The sequence below is a fragment of the Symphodus melops genome (genome assembly GCF_947650265.1).
Source record: "Symphodus melops genome assembly, chromosome: 9".
Taxonomy (NCBI): Eukaryota; Metazoa; Chordata; class Actinopteri; order Labriformes; family Labridae; genus Symphodus; species Symphodus melops.
The window spans coordinates 22,029,968-22,053,495 of record NC_136699.1 but is presented as its reverse complement, the minus strand read 5'-3'; the positions used below and the strand labels follow the sequence as shown (position 1 = coordinate 22,053,495).

The following is a 23,528-nucleotide window of genomic DNA, read 5'->3' as shown; positions in this document are numbered from 1 at the left end:
GTCCCTCCCTCCATCCCCAATTGGTTGAGTGGCATGCTGCTGCGGTCAAGTCAAGCCTCGCTGTTTACACACACACACACACACACACACACACACATAGTATTTCACTACTTTACTATGTTATTTACCAGATATCAAACTGAAAATTTGATTTTAAGCAACATCTCAGGTTTATTTCACTTTTAGATTAAAAATAAATGACCTGTTACCACAGACTAATTTTACTTCAGATTGGTAGTCCACCACCTCACAATGTTATTTACCAAAGATCAAGACGAAGGATTAAATTGCCAGCCACTACCTGTCTATGTCATGTCCGATGTTTCATTGGACAAGACTCCGCTACTTCGTCAGCAGTTTTTGAGTTTAATGGGAGTTACATGATGGTCACTTCACATAGCAGCCTCTACTTTAACATGAAGGTTAATGATAGGAGTAAAGAAGAATCATTAAGCTTCCCGTCCAGCTGATTAAATGGGGCTTCTGTTATTACCACTGACACGACGTGCCTGCACATGAGAGGCAGCGTAATGACGGTCAATCCCTTTATTCTCCTATGAAAAAAGCAGCATACTGAATATTGTCAATCGAACACTGGTGTGCATTAGTGGGGATTTATAAGTGGCTATACCCAATGGAGACTGAAAAATAAATGGTTATACTCCGTATACGCGCGTGCGTGTGTTCGCGCGCGGTGCTGAGGGGTTGTCTTGGAAATAGACGATCTCTGATCAGTTTTTTACAGCACTGGCAGCGCGGAGCGGCGAGACATGTCGGACATCGCGGCTAAACGTGAAGCTAATCCGGTTGAAACTGCAAACCCAACACACAAAGTTAAGAGGGCGAAAGCTGAAGATGATAATGGCCAAGAAGAAGTTGGAAAAGAATCTGAAGCGGGAAATATCCTGCATGGTTTTAAAACGTGCAAGGTCCTGAGCGATTCTGCTCGTGAGAAAAACATCTTCGTCCATGGAAAGGTAAGCTTCAGGTGGCTGTAATGTGTCGGGATCAGCTAAGCTATGTGAAAGCAATAAGATAGCTCCAGTCCAATGAAGTTAAAAGCAATTCAGGGTATGGAAGGGGGGAGTTTCTATTGTTACCATTCAAGTGTGTGGGGAGGAAATGCACAACATTAACTTCCGGTTTGATTTTTTTTCAAAATAATTGTATAAATAATAAAAACACATTTCTTCTTTTAGAAATCAGTTCCACAATGTTTTACTTAGACTGGTGTATCGCCAGGCAGACACTAAACATGTCTTCAACAGCTTGCTGATAAGGAGGCTGTGGTCATTCTGGAGAAGACCCCCATCAGAGAGGACACCCTGATGGACATCTTTAGTGGTTCCACGCTGAAGCTGGAGATGAGAAACGACATTTACAGCACATATCGATTGCAGGCTCCCTGTCATCTTAATGGTATGGTAAAAAAACAAAACAAAGAAGCCTCTTTGGTGAATTAAAGGCTAGTTGTTTAACTTGTTTTCTTTACAGAGATAAAGACAACAGTAGTGTGTCCAGCTACAGAGAAGCATATAAAGAAATACCAGCGTCAGGAGAGTTTCCTTGTAGAGGAGACCGGGGAGGACTATCAGTCCATCACTCTGCCCTACATTCAACAGCAGAGTTTCAGTCTGCAGGTAAGTCTTTTTTCTTCTTGTTTGGTGTTTTTGTTTCTTTAGCAAAGAACTTGTATATTTCTTTTCTAGTCTTCTGACTACTCAAAGCACTTCAACACCACAGGTCACACCTTCACATTCTCACACAGATAGTAGAGGTTTCTACTTAAAGAGATCATCCAAAGTAACTAATCTCATTTACACACATGCATATGCACTTGAATTTCTCTCGGGATCAATAAAGTATGTATGTATGTATCTATCGATCTATCTATCAATCAATCAATCATATGCCACAGAAAAAAACTAACGTTTCTTGACAAGGACACTTTGAACATGCGGCTGCAGGAGCTGGGGATCAAACCCGTGATCTGCTTGGTTATGGGATGGCTGACTCTACCAACTGAGTCACAGCTGCCCTTACACATGTAGTTGTGTTAACTATCAATCTTGAAGCTAATATCCATCTTTGAGTCCGGGGACAGGGCAGTAGTGAATAGTAAGGTGTAGTAAATTAAAACATCAACAATCCAATCGACATATACAAATGATCAGAACAAGAAATATCCACCAAGATACTCAGTGTCAATACAAGCCTAATGCCCCGTCTTTTTAGTTCAAAGTGTGCAGAGCTGATTCTCCTTAGAATTTTACAATTAGAATATTTAATCATTATGTAATTAAACATCACTTTTAGCTCTGAGTGGCAGAAGCTCTGTGTGTAGGGACTTGGTTTGGCAACCAAGTGAGTCTCTAGTATGAATCCCATTAAGTCTGGAAATTAGGCTGGTAGATCACTTCCTGGGAGCTTCCACTCAGCAAGGCTCTGAACAACCAAACGGCACTTGTCCGTGTGCAACCCCTGACTCTGGCATCTCTCCAGTGATGCATGTCCACAGGGTCCTGTTTGTTCATTTTGGCCTACGTTTGTTTGTTTTTGTACTTTTGTTACCCACAGTGGGTGTACAACATCCTGGAGAAGAAGGCAGAGGCTGACAGGATCGTTTTTGAAGATCCTGACCCAAAGGTTGGCTTTGTCCTCCTCCCAGATTTCAAATGGGACCAAAAACAGGTGAGAGACGTTACACAATGACCACAGGAGAGATCCCACGGTTATATGTACAGTCAGCACTTTTGCAGATATCTTTTATTCCAGTGTTTTCAAACTCATCTTTTCGCTGCTCCTGTGTTCACTGCTCTTGTGGTCGACCGGTTGGTGCTTCTCTGTGCCTTTCAATTGCCCCACGGGGATAAATAAAGTTTCTTGAATTGAATTTTGTCTCCTACATGCATAAAATTATAGAATTAACAAAATGTGCTTCCTCTTGTTGTGATAAGATAATCCTTTATTCATCTCACAAATTGAGACATTTACAGTGTTACAGCAGTAAAGCAGGATAGCAGAAGAACATCACAGTGCAAAATTAAATTAGATAAAAATGTAAAAACAAAATTGCATCAAAAAATAAATAAGTTAAAAACAGCCAGTAACTGAAGACAAATCAAAATGTACAAGTACCTCAATTCTGGTTACATATAATGAGTTTTAAAAGTGTGCCTGGTGCTAGATTGTGCACGTCAAAGAGAACTGTCACAATACTATCGGTGTGATTGATTTAACACAAAAAGAGGAGAAGCTGCTAATAAACACTATAGTTAAAGCTTTAACGTACGGTTGATGCACGTAGCAGCCATGTTAGATTCTAACTCGGGCTGCTTTGAGTTCCTCCGACTTTGCAACTAGTAAATACAACTTCAGGGGGCGTTCCAGTTAACACTTCGGCCAGTCCGAACTTGGAATTTCCTGTTTCCCAGTTCAACTGTAACGCAGCATTCATGTCTCACTTCTTTGTGGAGCTCAGCGGACTTTTGCCAAATTTAACTGACCATACATGAAAGTCGCTGCAGTGTGTTTTACAACATTTAATGGCACATGTATGATCTGTCTTCTTGTTACAGGTGGACGATTTATACCTGATTGCTATAGCACACTGTAGAGGGATTAGGAGTCTCCGAGACCTGAAGTCCGAGCATCTTCCGCTGCTGCAGAACATCTTTGAGAAAGGAAAGGTGAGATGACAAAAATATTCAGGAGAGCAGAAAATCATTATCATGAATACAGTATTATAACTAGGGTTGATTCGACTGTCAGGGAATAGCATGCCACTATTTCCCTTGATTGTCTACAACTGTGCACAGTAGCGTTACAAACATGATAAAAACAGATAATTATGAGTGGTTTGGCTTTTCATTATTCTTGAATCTGTCCGAGGAGAGATTTGATTAACGATTAACAAGTTACTGTCCTCATAGGCAGAGTGATGAGACAAAGCTTGTAATGAATTAGATTTTTTCTGATCACTTGACGGCCCTAATTATTCATTACTTTCAGACCAACAAGAGTAAGTACAGAACATTCATTACAGTTTAAAAAAAAGACCATGGTGACTTGCTGATGCAGTAACGTCAATCACAGCAAAATTGTTGTTTGTTGTTACCAAGGAGACCATCATGCAGCGGTACAACATTCCAGCCAGTAAGCTGAGAGTCTACCTGCACTACCAGCCGTCCTACTACCACCTTCACGTCCACTTCACCAAGCTGGGCTACGAGGCACCCGGCTGCGGCGTAGAGCGGGCCCACCTTCTCGCAGACGTTATTCAAAACCTCCAGTGTGACTCCCAGTACTACAGAACTCGGACGCTGTACTTTCCCCTGAGGGCTGAAGACGGACTTCTCAGCAAGTTCAAGGAGACAGGGAGGCTGTAACATGCAGCATACAGTTACACAGACTTCTTTTTATACTTTTGCAGGGGGGGTTATTTAGTCTCAGCTCTGGGGCTTTTATTGTGAAAAAGGGGTGAAGAATAGCAGTTCATATAAATAAAAGATTTTATTTTGAAGTGCTGATTTGATGGGGGTTTTTAGTTTTATAAATGGTTGCTGTATTTTCCTGTCTTAATTAAACCTTGTTTTTCTTCTAATCAACTTGTTAATGTGATCTTATTTTAAATGAATATAGATTTTCACCTAACAGTCTGGTTGTCAGGTTTAGTGGAAACAACAAAAGGTTTGTCTCTTTTGTGGATTCTTTTAAAACAGATACAATTTAAATTGCTTTTTTTCCCAGTATTACAAACTTGGATTAACCAAGATTAAACACTAGATGGCAGAATTTCTTAATACCATCCTCATTTAACGATTATGTTTTTCCTTCACTTTATTTTACAGCAAATCATTTTTGGATCTTGCAAAAAAACGAAAATAGTGAAATCTGGGGTTTCTCCGAAATGGACAGCCCTGTGGAAGTAAATCTGTGCCATGTGATGTTGAATGTTTTTAGACAGAATTTTTTACAGTGAATGTTTTAATATGTTAAAAAAAATACATTGATCTTTTGTTACATTGAAAAAAAATTGTAGGTTAAAAAAATTCAGTGCTAGAAATTCGATTGCTTTTTAAAATTCAAAGTATGATTTTGAGGCAAAAAAAAATTTCTGTTAAAAATTCGAGGTAAAAAATTCAGTGCTTAAAATTGGAATTCAAAATCCGATGGTCTGTACTTCGAATCCGGAGTGGGTCGTTTCGATGCGTTACTCCATGTAAACGGGGCCTTAAAGTAGCTGTAATTACACCCCTTCTTAAAAAGCCCAATCTTGATTCAGGAACTCTATAGCTAACTATAGACCTATATCTAAGGCCCCGTTTAGAGACGCTATACAAATAAAGATTGATTGATTGATTTATTGATTGATAAATGCTGCATGTAGGAGAGGAAAATGCTAACAGTTGTTGCTCATACTAACACTGTGGTACATGACCCCTTATTAATATACTAAATAAAGACATTTGACAGAGAGGTTTTGGTGTTTTATGGTCTTTTATTGTTAGGTATAAAAATGCATTAAGTTAATAATTTGTTAACCAGTGAACAGTCTAAAACTATATCCTTTATGGCTATTTTCTTGTACAGAAAAAAAAAAAGACAAGTTAACTAGCTAAATGTTAGTTGCCTAACCTTGAAAATTTCTCATTTTGGTCAAAGCCAATAATTTAAAACAGATCTTACCTTCAGCTTCCTCTTAGGGACAGAACTTTTTTGTGAGTGTGTCAACAAAGCAAACTCTCTTTATCAGTTCCATATTAAAGGCAGGGTTGGTCATTTTTCATGATTTGGAAAGTAGCATTCCCTCAGTACTCTGTCTACACCTGCACCCACCACCTCCCTCTGTGCTCCCTTAAAAGCAAAATGCATACAGTGCCTTGTGAAAGTATTCGGCCCCCTTGAACTTTTCGACCTTTTGCCACATTTCAGGCTTCAAACATAAAGATTTAAAACTGTCATTTTTTGTGAAGAATCAACAACAAGTGGGACACAATCATGAAGTGAAACGAAATTTATTGGATATTTCAAACATTTTTAACAAATAAAGAACTGAAAAATTGGGCGTGCAAAATTATTCAGCCCCCTTAAGTTAATACTTTGTAGCGCTACCTTTTGCTGCGATTACTGCTGTTAGTCGCTTGGGGTATGTCTCTATCAGTTTTGCACATTGAGAGACTGGAATATTTGCCCATTCCTCCTTGCAAAACAGCTCGAGCTCAGTGACGTTGGATGGACAGCATTTGTGAACAGCAGTTTTCAGTTGTTTCCACAGATTCTCGATAGGATTCAGGTCTGGACTTTGACTTGGCCATTCTAACACCTGGATATGTTTATTTGTGAACCACTCCATAGTAGATTTTGCTTTATGTTTTGGATCATTGTCTTGTTGGAAGACAAATCTCCGTCCCAGTCTCAGGTCTTTTGCAGACTCCATCAGGTTTTCTTCCAGAATGGTCCTGTATTTGGCTCCATCCATCTTCCCATCAATTTTAACAAGCTTCCCTGACCCTACTGAAGAAAAGCAGGCCCAAACCATGATGCTGCCACCACCATGTTTGACAGTGGGGATGGTGTGTTCATGGTGATGAGCTGTGTTGCGTTTACGCCAAACATAACGTTTTGCATTGTTGCCAAAAAGTTCAATTTTGGTTTCGTCTGACCAGAGCACCTTCTTCCACATGTTTGGTGTGTGTCCCAGGTGGCTTGTGGCAAACTTTAAACGACACTTTTTATGGATATCTTTAAGAAATGGCTTTCTTCTTGCCACTCTTCCATAAAGGCCAGAGTTGTGCAGTATACGACTGATTGTTGTCCCGTGGACAGAGTCTCCCACTGCAGCTGTACATTTCTGCAGTTCATCCAGAGTGATCATGGGCCTCTTGGCAGCATCTCTGATCAGTTTTCTCCTTGTATGAGCTGAAAGTTTAGAGGGACAGCCGGGTCTTTGTAGATGGTGCAGTGGTGTGATACTCCTTCCATTTCAATATTATCGCTTGCACAGTGCTCCTTGGGATGTTTAAAGCTTGGGAAATCTTTTTGTATCCAAATCCGGCTTTAAACTTCTCCACAACAGTATCTCGGACCTGCCTGGTGTGTTCCTTGTTCTTCATGATGCTCTCTGCGCTTTGAACTGACCTCACAGAGCAGGTGCATTTATACGGAGACTTGATTACACACAGTTGGATTCTATTTTTCATCATTTGTCATTTAGGTCAACATTGGATCATTCAGAGATCCTCACTGAACTTTTGGAGAGAGTTTGCTACACTGAAAGTTAAGGGGGCTGAATAATTTTGCACGCCCAATTTTCAGTTCTTTATTTGTTAATACAGTTTGAAATATCCAATAAATTTCGTTTCACTTCATGATTGTGTCCCACTTGTTGTTGATTCTTCACAAAAAATTACAGTTTTATATCTTTATGTTTGAAGCCTGAAATGTGGCAAAAGGTCGAAAAGTTCAAGGGGGCCGAATACTTTCGCAAGGCACTGTAAGTCTGCGGAAGCAGACCTAAGCTCATGCTTTGAGTGTGGGCTTGTGCATGCATGGAGTAGAGAACAAGCGGGGAGACTTAATTAGTTCATCAGATTGGTAACTCTTGGCAGACACTGGTCAAAGTTTTTACTGGTTTACAACTGCTACAGAGCATATGAGTAATCAATAAGACCTAAAGACAATTTAAACCTAAATGTTATTACTTATTCCAATTAATAACCTTATCAAATAATATGATATGGAGTAAATGATTAAAAACAGTAATTGTGTTCAAATGTAATCTTTATTATCACTAATTTAAATGAAAAAAGCAGAATGTATATCTTCTCTATTATTTTGAAATTGTGATCATTTATGATTGACTTGATCTTATCATGTACTCACAAAAAAATCTTGAAACTCTTGTCACCTGTCATTGTATCCTCAATAGTGTTTTATTGAAAGGTAAAATAAAAAAAACCTCCCAGTTTGACATACGTGCATATCTGTAAATAAATACAGTGTTAACTTTTCTTGACTGAGATTGGGGGAGAAGATACAGTCTGTGACAATGACTGCACCAGCCCGTCACCCACCATCTCAATGTCCTGAAGACAAAAGAATTAATAATCAGTCCCCCCTCACCCTCAGCATCCCCTTCTCATCAATACCCAAGCAGTGGAAATATCTGACAGTTTCAAACACCTTGGAGTAACACAAGGCAACCAAGTCAGTTTTGAACAGTACACCAGTGACATCACAGACTGTTAGCCATCTGCTAACTGAAAGGACTCTATGTCCTGTATCAGAGCATGATTTCACCTGCTTGTTATCTGTTAAAAACAGGGCCAAACCCACATGCATCACAACCATAGCTGCCAGAATAATTGGTCTCCCTACACCCAACCTAACAGTACTCAACAACAAGGCCATCACATGCAATGCAACCTCAATATAACAGATGACACATCCAAGATATTTTGCTGACGGACGGCTGTTAAAAGATCCTTGATAACTGGGGAGAGCCTTTTGGAGTTTGGTACAGGTGTTTCTTGCCTGCTACCGTACCACATGTTTTATTTCGACCAATTTAAAGCATGTGTAATATGACCTCACTGTTTTCTTGGTCAACAAATTTGTAGATTGCAATAATATAATTACATATTTCATCATGAATTGTGGCATTTAAGATTCTTTCAGAACACCTCAGAAAATCCTTCATTGAGGTAAGACATTTTAGGCTAATTTCACAATCAGATTATTAAAAGTCATCTGAGCTTCTTAACCCTGAAGTAAACAAGTGTGACCGTCTATAACTTATTAGCAGCACTTTAGGAAAGTTTAGATTCATTTAGTTGCAAAAAAGATGAAGAATGTATTCTGCCTCATGGTAGTACAAGAGTTTAAGTTTTTTTGGATCTACTTTAACATCAGAGGTCATAGGCTCTATAGATGATTTGCATTTTTTTGTAGATATGAGGGAGATGAAAACAAATGGTTTGTTCTGTAATCTGTTTTTAATGCTACTATTATTCACATTATTCCATAGGCCAAACTTCATTCAGCTGTTTGTTCTTTTTACAATCTTATTGAACATAATAACACAGCCCCAACACTAGATGGCAGCATTAAGTTTCAGCTCTCTTCAACCAAATCATTTTAGTTCTTGGACAGCTGTCAGTAAACTTGACCTTGTGCTTTGGCTTCCTTTACGAAAAGAAAACCAAAAGTGTATTGAAGTTCAGCAGATCATGTAACCAAGGCTTCCACCAGGAAAGTCGGCTGTTTTTAGTCTGAGTCAATTTAGATATATCAGGTACCGAGGAATGCCAACTATTTTAGAGTCCGCCTCTAAATCCTGAAACACAGTTCTTCAATAAGATTAAAGAATCACTGTTTATAGAGCTGATTTCTTTTAAGAGTGGATGTATGAAGATGCATTTAGGTTTTTTTCTTGTATAGTGTAAACTAAATTCAGGACAGAAACTTGTGGGAGGATAAATTGTTAAACTAATGTTTATAAAAGCAACTCACCAAGTCAAGAAATATTGGCAGTGGCGATCCTAAAGTCTGTTGGGACCCTAGGAAAAAATTCATTGGGGGCCTCTCCAACCACTGTCATCACCATGATGTCTGCAAATGTCCCAATACTTGTTTTTTCCCCCACTCCTAGACAGGTCATTCCTCTTCATTTCCTTCTATTAACAAAATGTTGGTTTTCAAAGGAGACGGAGTGCGCTCAGATGGGGCCCCCTAAGGAGGTATCCTACCAAATTTACACAAACTAAACCACGGCTGTGGTACAAAGTTTGTCAGCCGTTTGGGGGGGGGGGGGCAGTCCCTTGCTTTGCCTATTGACAGCACCTCTGAGTGTTGGACTACATCAGGCCATGCATTTTCTATCATCTCAAAATACTAGAATACATAATTTGTTCCTTGTCTATCAACAGTTATGGAAATATTGAAAAGTCTGACATTACCTTGGTCATTACCGGTGCAAAGAAATAGCAATTGTAAATATGCAGTTCATCTTTCATAAAGGAAAGCTCCAGAAATAAAGATCATTGCCCTTCTGTTTACTGATGTTTCATTTGTTGAATGTCTTAACTGAACAAGTCATAGAATCAGAAATACTGATGTAGGATAATCCGTGCAATCAGATGCTGTTAGAACGAGATTAGCTGAAATCCTGAAAATTCCGAGTCGCCTCTGAACGCAGCAACGCAGAGCCGTGGATTCCCTGGCAAGACTGCGACGAATAATCCAATAATAAATCCACTAACAGCGCCGATGTCTTGGCTTCAGGCTCTGAGGGATGAGTTCACTCTGAGACCGTTTGAGACTGAGCAGACACAGTAAGTTTTCCTTCCTGATTATTGGTGAGCTTTAAACTTCAGCTCTTTGACAGATCTGCTTTTGTTATTTACCAGTTATTGTGTTATTGGAATGTCTGACAGGGGATCGATACATGATCGACTCTTTGTCCTGCAATGCTTTTGCTTTAGTTTGTTGTTAAGAGAGGAAACTTTTCTGTTTGGATCAGGATATAAGGATTTATGGGGTGATGTGGGGACGTTTTCTGTGCCTGGTTAAAGGGACAAACGATTTAACTCTGGATTGAGGGACTTTCCAATATGTAGACCTAGAAGCAGTGGTGTAGTGGACTTATTTTTCAGTCTCTAGGAGGCATTCTCACTTCTGAATCACACCAATAATTGATTGACAATATTAAGTAGTATGCTGCAATTTTTAGGATGGTGAAGTTCTGACCCTACTCTGTCTCTAAATGGTTAGTATTCACGAAATAATCAAGAGTCGTTTTACATGTCACTATTTATAACCTCACTTAAAGAAAAAGAAACTGTTTTCTTTGGGGGGGGGGGGGTTAAGAACTTACCCACTTCTCAAGGCAACACTACACCACGAAGTGTAAAACAATATAAATGATCCGCTGGCATGAAAATGTGACTTTTTCCATCACAAATTCAAGTCGACATAAAGCAAGGGTTTGTTAAGAACTTACAACTTCAGATATCTTGTCTGTGTAATGAGATGTCAGTTTAAGTATGTTTGTTGTGAGCTGGTTTTAAGAGACTCAGAAAAAGAAGCACCCTGATTATGATCCTGAGAGGCCTTGAATTTAGTGTGGCTCATTTATTTAGGATTTGCAGACTGGTTGTGCACTAATAGTTGCTCAGCAGTTAGCAGTAGATTATTAGATTTCACTAACAATAAGTACAGTATATTAAATTTAGGATTTAGAGTGTAATTCATTTGATATATAAATTATTTTTATTGTCATACACATGAAAATGTGTGCCATGTATCAGAGACACAGGGAGGGTTAAAACAGCAGCAGCATTCAGTTGTAACACAGCCATCAAACAATGTCATCATTACTCTTTACAATACAGTGTAACAGCACATGAATGCATTTTAGAAACTGTAGCTAGCATTAGCAGCATATTCGGGGTGGCTGTGTCTCAGTGGGTAGAGTTGTCGTTTCAACATCTCTGATCTGTCACTTAACCCCGAATTGCTCCCCTTGCTCCATCAGAGTGTATGTGGTCGACCGCTTGGTGTGCTAATTGCCCCACGGGGATACATAGAGTTTCAAAAAAAAAAATGTTGTTACCTTGCAAGCTCATTACATTAAAAACGTAATAGTAACACACTCGCATACGCCTGTAATTCAGCAATCCCAATGGTCATGACAAAAGTGTTGTAGTCCACACTAACCAAGGTCAAGACATACCGAGACCTGAGTGCTCCGAGCAGGGCCGCCCCTGGCCAAGTGGGGGCCCTAAGCTGGATTTTATTTTGGGGCCCCCTTCCAAAAACATAATAATAAAAAATTACAATTACTAACGAATTAAATGAACAGCCTCTATCAACAGTGGAACAAGAACTTTACAGATCAAAAGTGGAACAATAAAAGCATAGATTGATAGGCTATAAACCTGAGCCAACATATGACCACCAACTGGTCAATTAAAAACTCCTTTTTCTCAATAAAGCTGAATATATTCAGTTAACAAGACATTAAATAAATGGTCATCAGGGCCGCTTGAAAATGTAATCTCCAGTACACATCTCAACACAATTATCATCTCTTCTGTCTCATGATTAGCATGAGCAGACATGCCAGCAGTTTATGTTTATATGCCACAAAGTTTTTTATTTTTTATTTCAACAACATACCCACCTTCAAGCACGAGCCTCTTCTTGTTTGGACTTTTTCTTTCTTTTGCTAGCTCCCGAATCGTATTGATGTTTGGAAGCCATCTCTCTACCTCTTCTTTCTACCTCTCTCTCTACCTGCAAACATCTGACCGCTGATTGGTCAGATGGTGATGCTTCGCGCTTTCAATCATTGCGTCTCTTTTTTTTCTCTCTCCTGCCTCCGGCTGACTTGGTGGCGGTGCTCTACGCGCGCCTCTCGGCAAAATGCACACGCATCCTTTGCGGATTTGCAGAGAAGGATGATACTTTTTGATCCAGAGAGAAATTCAATTCACTTGCGCAAAATGGGGCCCCCATGGATCGCGGGGCCCTACACACAGCGCGTGTTCTGCGTTTAGGCAGGGGCGGGCCTGGCTCCAAGACCAAGACAATTAGAGAACAGGACCAAGTCAAGACCAAGAAGATAAGTATCACAGAGAAATCTTGTGCCACTCACTTTTAGACCTTAAAACTGTGAGAATTGCGGCTGTAACTGTGGGATAAAAATGAAATGATGAATAAATTGTTTTTATTCCTTCCTTGAGAAATGGACATTTCCTTCTTATAACAATAATGACTTGGAAAAATGGCCTGTCGTGGTGGTCTTGATTTAAAAACCGGAGTCTGACCAGTCTGAGACCGAGACCCGACTGAGTAAGAATGCTTTCAATTCTGTGAGAAGACCGAGACCTTTAGGATTGGATCTTGAGACAATTACATGAGTACATGACAACGTGAAAATGTAACACTATGGGCATAACTCTTCACCAGGTTCCCCTACCAGGATGAATACTGTAAGCAAAGCATTACTGTATTCACAGTGTTTTAGCTTTTGCAGCCCCTCCAGGAATATTGTGCATGTTGTGTGTCAGGAATGTGTCGCGTATAAAGAAGATAAAATAAATGTCACATGGATTTAGCTCTCAATAGCCAAGATGTGAAGCATTTGTTCCAATGATGTACTGATATACTGTCACTTGAGATGAGGCGGCTGTGACTCAGTTGGTAGCTCATCTTTTAACTGGTAGATCCGGGTTCAATTCCTCAGCTCCTGCAACCATGTGGACACTTAACCCCAATTGCTCCTGCTGCTTCGTCTGCGGTTTATGAATGTGTATGTATGGATTAGTTACGTCTGATGGTTACTTTACACAGCAGCCTCTACCATCAGTGTATAAATGGTAAATGGACTTGAGCTTGTATTTTACACCGCATGTCACACCTACCAATTCACATCAGAATGAACTAATTCCATTCGAGCCTGTCCTCCAACCTATACGACTCCACTGGCCATTTGTGTAAGCGTCAAATTACGACCCATATTTACGTTTTCAGTCAAGCGACCTCTAGCGGACTTATAAATAACCTTGAACCGGTGAATGTGTATTCGTCATCGAATGACATTTGACCCCTAACCCAAGTCCAAGCTATCTAACTTTTTTCCCAAAAGAATAGTTAATTAAAACCGCAAGCGGTGATGAAGGGACCGAAGCACCCCGCGCATGTCGGCGCGTGTCGCGACCGCGGGAGTGCAGCCGCGACACGAGGCCAAGCAGCAGGCCTGATAGTCATCAAAGGTTAAAAAATTGGAGTGCGCCGAGACATCAAAGTTTGATGGTACGCCGTGGCCACGCCCTTTGACGAAATAACGTGCGGAGCACAACGAGAGATCTTCAACATGTCCAGAACACACTAAGATTGAGTTTGCGATGATCGGATAAACGCTTTTGAAGGAGTTCGTTCAGATGGCTAACCTGTGAACCGCGAATTTCAGCCATTCTAAAAAAATATGGCGGACTTCCTGTTGGGTTTTGACCATGGGTGTAAAAGGATTTTATGTAGCTCCTGACATGCCCAATGAGCATAAAAAATGTCATGCATGTATGACAAAGAAACCTCTATGGCCATTTGTAAGATTTCATGGGGGCGCCACTGAGTCATTTAGCCACACCCACTTATTATAACAACATGACAAGTTTAATTTTTCTGCTGGGATCATGCATGTGATGTTTGATGAATGTATGACTATATTAAGTACTATAACAAACTACTTCCTGTTTGTGACGAACAACGCGTACGTACGACCACGCCCTTTAACGAAATAACGTGCAGAGCACAACGAGAGATCTTCAACATGTCAAGTGTCACACAGACACTGACTTTTTGTCAATCGGATAAACGCTTTTATAGGAGTTCGTTCAAATAGGTAACCTTTAAAACGCGAATTTTCACCATTAAAAAAAAATATGGCGGACTTCCTGTTTAGTTTTGACTATGTGTGCAAGAGGATTTATTGTAGTTCCTGACACTATTAACATACAAAAAAATTGTCATGCATGTCAGAGAAAAAAACCTCTATGGGGAGGCCTTTCAGAAAGGAAAAATAGGGGTGCGCCGATACATCAATGTTTGATGGTACACCATCGCCACGCCCTTAAACAAAATAACGTGCGGAGCACAACGAGAGATCTTCAACATGTCTAGAATACACTGACACTGAGTTTACGATGATCGGATAAACGCTGTTGGAGGAGGTCGTTCAAATAGCTAACCTGTGAAAAAGGAATTTCGGCCATTTTTGTTGCATTCAAAAAAATATGGCGGACTTCCTGTTTGGTTATGACGATGGGTGTGAGAGGATTTTATGTAGCTCCTGACATGCTTAAGAAGCATAAAAAAATGCATGCACGTAGGACAAAAAACCCCTATGGGGAGGCCTTTTTGAATGTTTCAAGGTGGCGCCACTGAGTCATTTAGCCACGCCCACTTTATATGCCAACATGTCTAGTTTTATTTTTCCACTGGGATCATGTGTGTGATGTTTGATGAATGTATGACTACAATAAGGCCCGTAACAAACTACTTCCTGTTTGTGACGAACAACGCGTCCGTATGACCACGCCTTTTGAGGAAATAACGTGCAGAGCGCAACGAGAGATCTTCAACATGTCGAGAACACACTGACATTCTCATTGTGTCAATCGGATAATTGCTTTTGGAGGAGTTCGTTCAAATAGCTAACCTGTGAAACGCGAGTTTTCGCCATTGAAAAAAAATATGGCGGACTTCCTGTTTGGCTTTGACTATGTTCGTAAGAGGATTTTATGTGAGATCTCGCATGCTTAATGTGTATAAAAAATTTCATGCACGTATGACGAAAAAACGTCAATGGGGAGGCCCTTTTGAAAATTTGAAGGGGGCGCCACTGAGTCATCTTGCGAAAAAAATTTACGAAATGACGAGAATATCAAATTTTTCGCCAGACCCGATGATGTTGGAGATTTTGATGAGTTTTCAAGAAAAATAATCATTAGGGTTTCAATAGGGTCCTTCGCACTGCTCAGTGCTTCGGTCCCTAATTACCACTTACCTTGGTAAGTGCATCAAGCAGTGTGACAGCGATTTACTGGCATTTCTCCTTTCGCCGGTAGGGGCGGTAATTTAGGAAACGCTCCGATGGTTTGTATTACGTGACAGACGACCTCTACGGTCGTATAGGTTGGAGGATTTTTTGTTCCATTCATACAAATTCATTTGACCCTGTTGCAGCAGGAGGAGCAAGTCTGTGATAAGCATCAAGGACACATTGGACATGTGGGGGAATCAAACACTCGACCTTCCGGTTGAGAGACGACGACTACTCTAGCAACTTACTCTACCAACTGAGCCACAGCCACCTGAATGAGTAGGTGTGACCTGCGGTGTGAAAGCGCTTTGAGTAGTCAGAAGACCTAAAGCCCTGTGCAAGTCGACTACCTACTCGGATTCCATTTGTCAGTCTCTTTCTCTATCTCAGAGCTGCTTGCTGGTTGAACATGAAGGCAGATGGTAGGAGGTAGGAAGTGGCGCTGGCACTAAGGGAACAAGGAGGTTTGGTGAAAGAGATTTTTGTGATGGATTTAACATCGACTCAGAAAGTGGCATCCTTTTAAATTAATCTGATTGTGTTCCTCCTCTTTCTTCAGAAAGAAACGTACACTAGTTTCTACTACTTTCTGTTTTAACGCCCCTGGTACGCTTAGCCATCAATGTAATGTTCAGGAGGGGTAATGGTGGGGTGTAGTCTTTGTGCTGTTAGCAGACATAGGAGGTCGTGACAGAGATGAAACCACATCACTGTAACACAGTGTGTTTTTGTGTGTGTGGAACTTGTGCTTGTGCCTTACCTTTCTGCAGCACTCCAAAGGCTTTGTTATTGGGACTGCTACAGAATTTCAATGTAAAAAAAAAAGCTTGAGTAAATAGTTTTGTTTTATCAGCCGATCAACCTTAGCTCTGACCTGAGACAGAAAAATGAAAAGAGATCCCAGACTATGTTGTGTGTAAACTCTCACACACACATGACCCAGTGCAGCCGGCTGAGGGGAGAAGTATGATTACAAGGCTATTTACATTACAACAAAAAGGGACTGGAAAGAAAGGAGAGAGAGAGAGAGAGAGAGAGAGAGAGAGAGAGAGCGCAAAGATGGTTTCCAGATGTCAGCTGGAATTCAGAGTACCACAGAGCACCTCCTCCCACTTTCTGTACTGTGTGAGATCGGGTTCAGCCCATGCATGTTGTAATTTAGAGTATAGGAGACAGGGAGAAGTTACAAAAAGATGAGGTAAAGGGCACTGCAGGGCTGAGCAAGAGAGTAGATCTAAATCCATATAGCTGTCTTTATCTCGCCTGTCTTTAAGGGGACTAAACTTTCTATCTTTAATATTTATTTTCAGAAAATAAATACTCTTTAATTCAGGAAAAAAGGCTTACTAAAGGCAAGGCAGGGTATGGACTTTAGATGTAATATAGGCCTTACTGTTATTATTTATTGATTTTTTATTTTACCCACATTTTAACAGGAAGTCCCATAGAGTTCAAAAGTGTCTTTTGAAAGAGAGACCTTGCCAAGGAAGCAGCCAAACAACACACATTAGGAGATGAAATAACACAACATGGGGAAAACACAACATCAGCTACCACATTGGAAAATCACAAACATTTTAAAAACATATTCAAATACGAATGAGTGAACTTCCCTGAAAAACAACCCCCGGCCTTTGTCCCCACCTTCTTAAAGTTGCTCTAACGTTTGTTGAGTGTGTCTCACTGTAGCTCTGATTACTATGTGAGTGTTGAGTAAACACTTTTACATGAGGAAATAATAACTTGTATTGTCAAGCACGAACATGTCTTCCAGTTTGTATCTGTGGCTCTTTAACTTTTCCCATGACTTCCTCACTCTCCCAGCCCCTTTCCCTTTTGTTATCATGTAGTCAGACACCAGGGCAGTTTCAGGAAATACCAACATCCACTTTTTTTCCCAAGAACAGAAACTGACCAACATTCCTCTGAGGTCTATCAACAGAGAGCTAAACATAAGCACTCACACACAGATACACACACACACACACACACACACAGATACACAAACAGTCACATGTGTGAAGTAAGGTAGGAATTTTATTTTAGTGTGACCAAGCAATTACTGATTATGATCAGTGATTGATAAACTTTATAAAGATCAATTAAATCCACAGGAAGGTTGGGGGTTTGGATCCCCAGCTCCTGCGGCCACAGGAGCCTGTGGGTCCATGGATAGACATTTAACCCAAAGTTGCTCCTGCTGCTACGTAGTAGTGTTGTGGTTCCCCTTTTTAAAGGACTCGCAAATTGAAAGCATTTTAGTGGTCTCTGTCTTGGACTATGCGGACTCCAGATTTTAAGTCAAGACGACTCAAGACCTCCACTGATAGGCAGTTTTTCAACGTCATCACTGTGATTAGAAGATAACACCCAAAGAAGGAATAACTTCAGTTTATACTATTTACATCATACATATATTATAGATTCATCATTTTTATTTCTATCCCCAGGTTAAGGTCTAAGTGAGTGACACACACTGCACACAAGATGAGGATTCTTCATTGATATTTATGGTCTTGGAACACTCTGGTCTTGGATGTCTTGGTCTCGGCTAGGGTGGTCTTGACTACAACACTACTTTTTTGGTAGCTTATAATTTTTTATTAATGGGGTTAGTTACTTCTGACGGACTCTTTACACAGCAACCTCTGCCAACAGTGTATGAATGGTTATGAATATGTAGATGTGACCTGCGGTGTAAAGTGTTTTGAGTAGTCTGAAGTCTATAGTAATGCATTCACAAGGTGAACAAGATAAACATTTATTTAAAGGTTTATTTGGGATTTTTTTAGCTGGAGAGAGTGGGAAAGAACATACGGGTTGGATTTGAATCTGAGCCACCCAGCTAGAGGACTATAACCTCTGTACTTGGTTCAAGCGCTCTAACCACTAGGCCACCAGTGACCTCACAAATAAATATATTTTTTAACATCATTATCATCATAAAGATTTTTATTGAGTCGGTTCATCACTTGGTCCTCAGCATAAAGAATCACAACAGAATGTAAAGTGTCATTAAACTGTGTGTTGCTCTCTGACCTTTCACACCTGTATGAGGTAAAGACTTTAAAGACGGCCCAGTCAATCCCGGCTGATCACAGTCTTCCTTTGTCTAAGGAGTTTAAGTTTAGCCTGCCAGCATGCAGGACAAAGACACGAAGAACTTCCTCTGTCCCTGCTGCCATGGCCTCTTTCAAATGCCTTATCGTGTTGATTTTTTAATCTATTCTTTGTAGATTATTGTACATTGGATTTATTTTCTAAGTGTACTTATTAGAGCCTGAACGGTAGGAGATTTTTGGGGCTGATACCAATATTGGGCGGGGGGGGGGGGGGGGGGCTGATATCTTTCTTAAACTTGTGGAAAAGATAATATATATATTATATCAGCGTATATCTGCAATAAAATGAGCCAATACCGATAGTCAAGTGATAAGCAAATATTTGCAGATATTATCGGCTGGCCGATTAATCGGTTGGGCTCTAGTCCTTATTATGTTGTATACTGATTGTTGGCTGGATGTATCTTTTTACTGCAAAACAAACTGCTCTCTTACAGGGATAATAAAGACGACCTTTAACCTTGAACATCGTCAAAATCCTCATGATCAGTATCAAACACGACATAGGGGTCAAACTCTCTTTGTATAATTTCAGCATCACAAACCAGAATTATTTGTGTTTGAAACACATTGTGGTCAAAATGTCGACATTTTTAAAATAATATTGGATAAATGTTGCAACACAAATAACTTTATTTTGAGGGAATGACAGATTTCACATCTATTGTTAACGCGTTAAATAATCTGTTTGGTCTCTCCCTGTAATCAGCAGTCTGTGATCACACCTGTGTCACTTCCTTCTCCGTAGCCTGGAAGCCAAACACCAATTTAGTGTAATTGGTTTGACCCAGATTTAGAGGAGAGGCAGCAAACTTGATGAGTTTGACATTGTGATGATTTTTAAACTTTCCAGAAAGACCAATCACATTTTCTCTTTTCTTTGTTTTGTAATGACCCATATCTCTCTCTTCAATGAAACAACTCTGTGTAGGTTAGTGACTTATTTATTCCATTTTCAAGTTCCTGACATCGTTCCGGAAGAGAGAGAGAGATTCAGGATGCAAATTTGAACAAGCCTGGTTTCCAAGATTAGGCACAGCTGAGAAAACCCACTTCGAAGGGTCTGATGGTCAATGTGACTCTGGGTTTTTACTTACAGAGCATTTTGCCTCAGCACTGAAATGATAATTATTTTGTACTAGGATGGCAAATTAGATAGCAGAGCATCTTGTTTTTAGTAAATCTATGGACCTTGAAATCGGACTTATCTGACACAAACATATTTTATTTTCTCTAAACATTAAACAATTACAACAAGTACAATCTGAATGTTCTGCAACAATCCGTCATTGAACATTTCCGTCTGGTTTAATATTGACTCATTATCCTGTTTGTGTCTGACAGGATATAGTTGCAGGGAGTCTGTGGTTTAACCCTTACATCACCTTGCAGCCACACATAAATACTCCGAGCTGTAGTGACTGTAGGGAGATAAGCTTCCTACTTATTAGCGTGATTAGCTGCAACAGGCTGCTGCCGCCACTCTAGTCGATGGTTGAGATGGGCTGAATGATTACCATGAGACTAGGCCTTCATGCAAGCGCCATAATTAAGCACCATTAAGCACAAGCGGCGGACAAAATTGTCCTTTGCTTGAGCTGTAATTACCTGTGGCCTGCATTGTGTGTTAGCAGGCTAATGTTAGCATACTTTGGTTAACTGGTATTGTGCAAAGACTGACAAAGAATGACCTCAATCTAAAGTTATATGACGTCCAAATAGGCAGAGTATATTCTTCTTCTTTTCTTTAGTCTTTGACTTAAACAACTTTATACTCAAGACTGTCCCGTCCATGCCAACATGATGTAAACACATTTACAGAGGATAGACTTGATTTGTGCAGTATTTATGTGTAAAGTGAAATTCTTCCTTCAAACAGCAGTGTCCTATTCTTTTATTGAATGACATTATTCAGTGTCAATACTGTATTGTGATTCTACTACTCAGTTGGTAGAATAGTTGTCTCTTAACCTGATGGTCGGGGGTTCGATACCCAGCTCCCGTGAGCAACATGTTCCGTGCTCCGATGTGTCCTTGGGCAAGACACTTAATGCTCCCCCTTCTGCGTCAGGGGCTTATGAATGGGATAAGTTACTTGATGGTCAAAACGTAATGACCAGCCATCACTGTGTGAATGTGTAAGTGTGACATACGGTGTAAAAGCGCTTTGACAAGTCAGAAGACTAGAAAAGAACTATATAAGCTCAAGTCCGAGCATCACCTTAAATGTTTCCATCCTTTTGTTGTTGTTTTGATTGAGAGCCCCCTAGCGGCTGGTTTTACATGCTGTACATTGAAAGCAAAAGAAAAACTCACTAGGTTCTTCTTTCTGTGGTACAGCCCTTCACTTGAGTGCAAAGAAAACTGATACTGTCACGACTAATACTGGCTGGATGGCCGAGGCAAATGTTCAGGTGAGACAGCTTTTGATTGAGTGTAAACAGCTATGAAGAACTTTTTAGGTGATCTGATGAAAAATCTTGTTTTTCTTTGTTTAAAAGACAATCCTATGACTGTGAGTCTTTCCTGTGGAAAATGTCTAAAAAGGCTGTTTCTTCTGACTTAATCATCTCGTCTGACACCTCAGGATTAATACAATACAAGCCAAAGATAGCGATTAAAGGCATTCCAACTAAAAATATAGAAATATTCAATCTTAATGCTGATGATCAAGCTGACTTTGAGTAAAAGGCGACAATATTAGTTCTAGTCTGTTCTAAACAGCAGCTTTAAGGGTGCAATGGTAGAAGAGGATATCATTCTTGAAGACTGTAAGCTCATTCTTCTCTAACAGCTCTCACATGACTTAGCCCTGCTTTTACAGCCACACAACCGAGGGTATTGTTTTGTCAAAGCTTTACAAGGAGTCGTAAATGTATTTTAATCGTGTTATGTAAAGGAGCGTGCATCACTAGAGGTCTTGAACTAGTCTCAGTTATGGTGACTGTAACTGTGTCAAAAAAACAACATTTAAGTGCTGCTGGTGCCTCTTTAAAGGTCAAATAAAAAACCTTAGTTTAAAGTGGTTGCACTCAATTGATTTGTACTTTCTATAATTGTATAGGCTCTGTCTGTGCTGCAGATTCATTGTTGTCAATCTCTGATACTTTGGTCCCCTATTGATGCAGTTTTGTAGTCAGGTCTTTAAGTCAGTTTAGAGCTGCTTGTGCGGGTGTAGTTTGACAGGAGTGGTGTGAATTTGTTATTATAGCTCGAAGTAAGGCAAATATTCCTCATCACAATTATTTTAATTGGTATTGAGATCACAATAAATCCAAGAGGATTACTCGTTGACTTTAAAACATTCATATCTATTTATCAAACTTAAAGGTCCCACATTATGCCCTTTTTGGGGTTCATATATCTATTTGATGTGTCTACTAAAGTACATTAACAATTACTACTGTTTTCATGTACTGCAGCTCCATGCAGCCTCTCTTGCAACACTCTGAATCCCCCACGATCACGGGTTAACGTGGGTCTAGTCTGATCTGATTGGTTGGCTCTTCCGCTCTGTTGTAATTGGTCAGTTGCTCAGCACGGATGTTACATGGACGTGCAACGAGCTTGGTCTTGCTACAACGAGCCAATGGGCTTGGATCAGTGATATCACTGAGGCAAGATGTCACATTGGCAAATTTAATTCGGGGAATAGTATAACTAATAAGATATTTGTCTTGAAATCAAACATAATATTTTAGTGTTACTACCCAGCTCATGGAGAAAAGATAAGTAAGACTAAACAAATTGTTGGTGGTTTAAACAAAGTACTTTGATAGAAAAAGTCAAATTTGGTCAAATATATATGTGTGTGTGTGTCTGTGTGTGTGTGTGTGTGTGAGTGTGTGCGTGCGTGCATGCGTGCAGATGTTGTTTGCTATCATTTTTCCCACACTAAAGGTCTAGGAAATGACCAAATGGGAGTGTTTATCTACACTCTGTTAGTCAATGCTCCTGCTCGCTGTGGGTGGTAACAAGGTTATATCATCAGTCTAAAAGAGGCAGATCTCCTAGTGGCCGGAATTCTTCTATGTGCTAATCCATTATATAATGAGGTTAGTCCACTCACAGACTCTCACTCTGTCTAGTTAACAGAACCAAAAAAGCTGAAGCTGTGCACAGACGTTTTTCACTGCAGGCCATCCAATCTGTAGAGGGATAATCTAAACTAAGGCAACAATAATAAGCAATTGAGAATAATAGTGCATTGCAAAATGCTAAAAACAATGTAACTTGCTTTTCTATTCCTGTGTCATGACCATCAGAGGAAGTTTGTGTGAAATCTGTGTGCACAAACACAAGTCAAGTGTCAAGGACAACAAAGACATATTTCAATCAGAAGAGACTGAATTGAGAATCAACAATTATTTACTAACAATGAAATGTGTGACAATTATAGGCAAGGCAAGGCAAATGTTCAGACACAAAGCAATTCATAATGCTTTACAGACAAAAACAGAAATACATTAAAACACAGCTTAAGAAAAGAGTGCAGCAGAAATTAAGAAAACAGTGCAAAAAAAGATTGTACATCATTAAAAGACAGAGAAGAATGTAAAGGTGCTCGATAAATAACAACTTTTAAAACAATTTGTTGCAGTAAGGCAGAAAGTACATTTCTAATTAAGGCCTGAGTGAATAATCAAGTTTTAAGGCCTGATTTAAAGGAGCTGAGTGAGACTGAGACTTTAGATGGGTCACTGTTTACATAGATATCATTTAGCACTTTGATAAGAGTAGTCTCGGTGATGTGGTTTGACCTGACTGGAAAACACTGAAAAGTGTTAAGAATAGAATGA

The 23,528-nt window shown here is 39.9% G+C and overlaps 2 protein-coding genes across 4 annotated transcripts in view; both read left to right on the top strand.

The window, feature by feature from the left end:
• The first annotated feature begins 681 nt into the window (after positions 1-681).
• On the top strand, positions 682-4,603 carry dcps (decapping enzyme, scavenger). The gene is made up of 6 exons (XM_079353048.1): positions 682-977; positions 1,269-1,419; positions 1,495-1,640; positions 2,578-2,691; positions 3,579-3,689; positions 4,122-4,603. Exons 1-6 carry the CDS (start codon positions 771-773, stop codon positions 4,386-4,388), a joined length of 996 nt encoding a protein of 331 aa, XP_079209174.1. The 5' UTR covers positions 682-770; the 3' UTR covers positions 4,389-4,603.
• Positions 4,604-10,198: 5,595 nt separating this feature from the next.
• LOC306829473 (uncharacterized protein) overlaps positions 10,199-23,528 on the top strand; it is a 30,173-nt gene continuing 16,843 nt past the window's right edge. For all 3 annotated transcript variants that reach the window (XM_079352517.1, XM_079352518.1, XM_079352519.1), the window contains exon 1: positions 10,199-10,334. In XM_079352517.1, the coding sequence (XP_079208643.1) occupies positions 10,270-10,334 (65 nt within the window). In that variant the 5' untranslated portion in view covers positions 10,199-10,269. The remainder of the gene's footprint in view (positions 10,335-23,528) is intronic.

Excerpts from the sequence above, each read along its gene's own strand:
- dcps (XM_079353048.1), top strand. The coding sequence starts at position 771 with ATGTCGGACATCGCGGCTAAACGTGAAGCTAATCCGGTTGAAACTGCA. Across the intron at positions 978-1,268 it reads ACATCTTCGTCCATGGAAAG|CTTGCTGATAAGGAGGCTGT; the intron begins GTAAGCTTCAGG and ends TGTCTTCAACAG. Across the intron at positions 3,690-4,121 it reads ACATCTTTGAGAAAGGAAAG|GAGACCATCATGCAGCGGTA; the intron begins GTGAGATGACAA and ends GTTGTTACCAAG.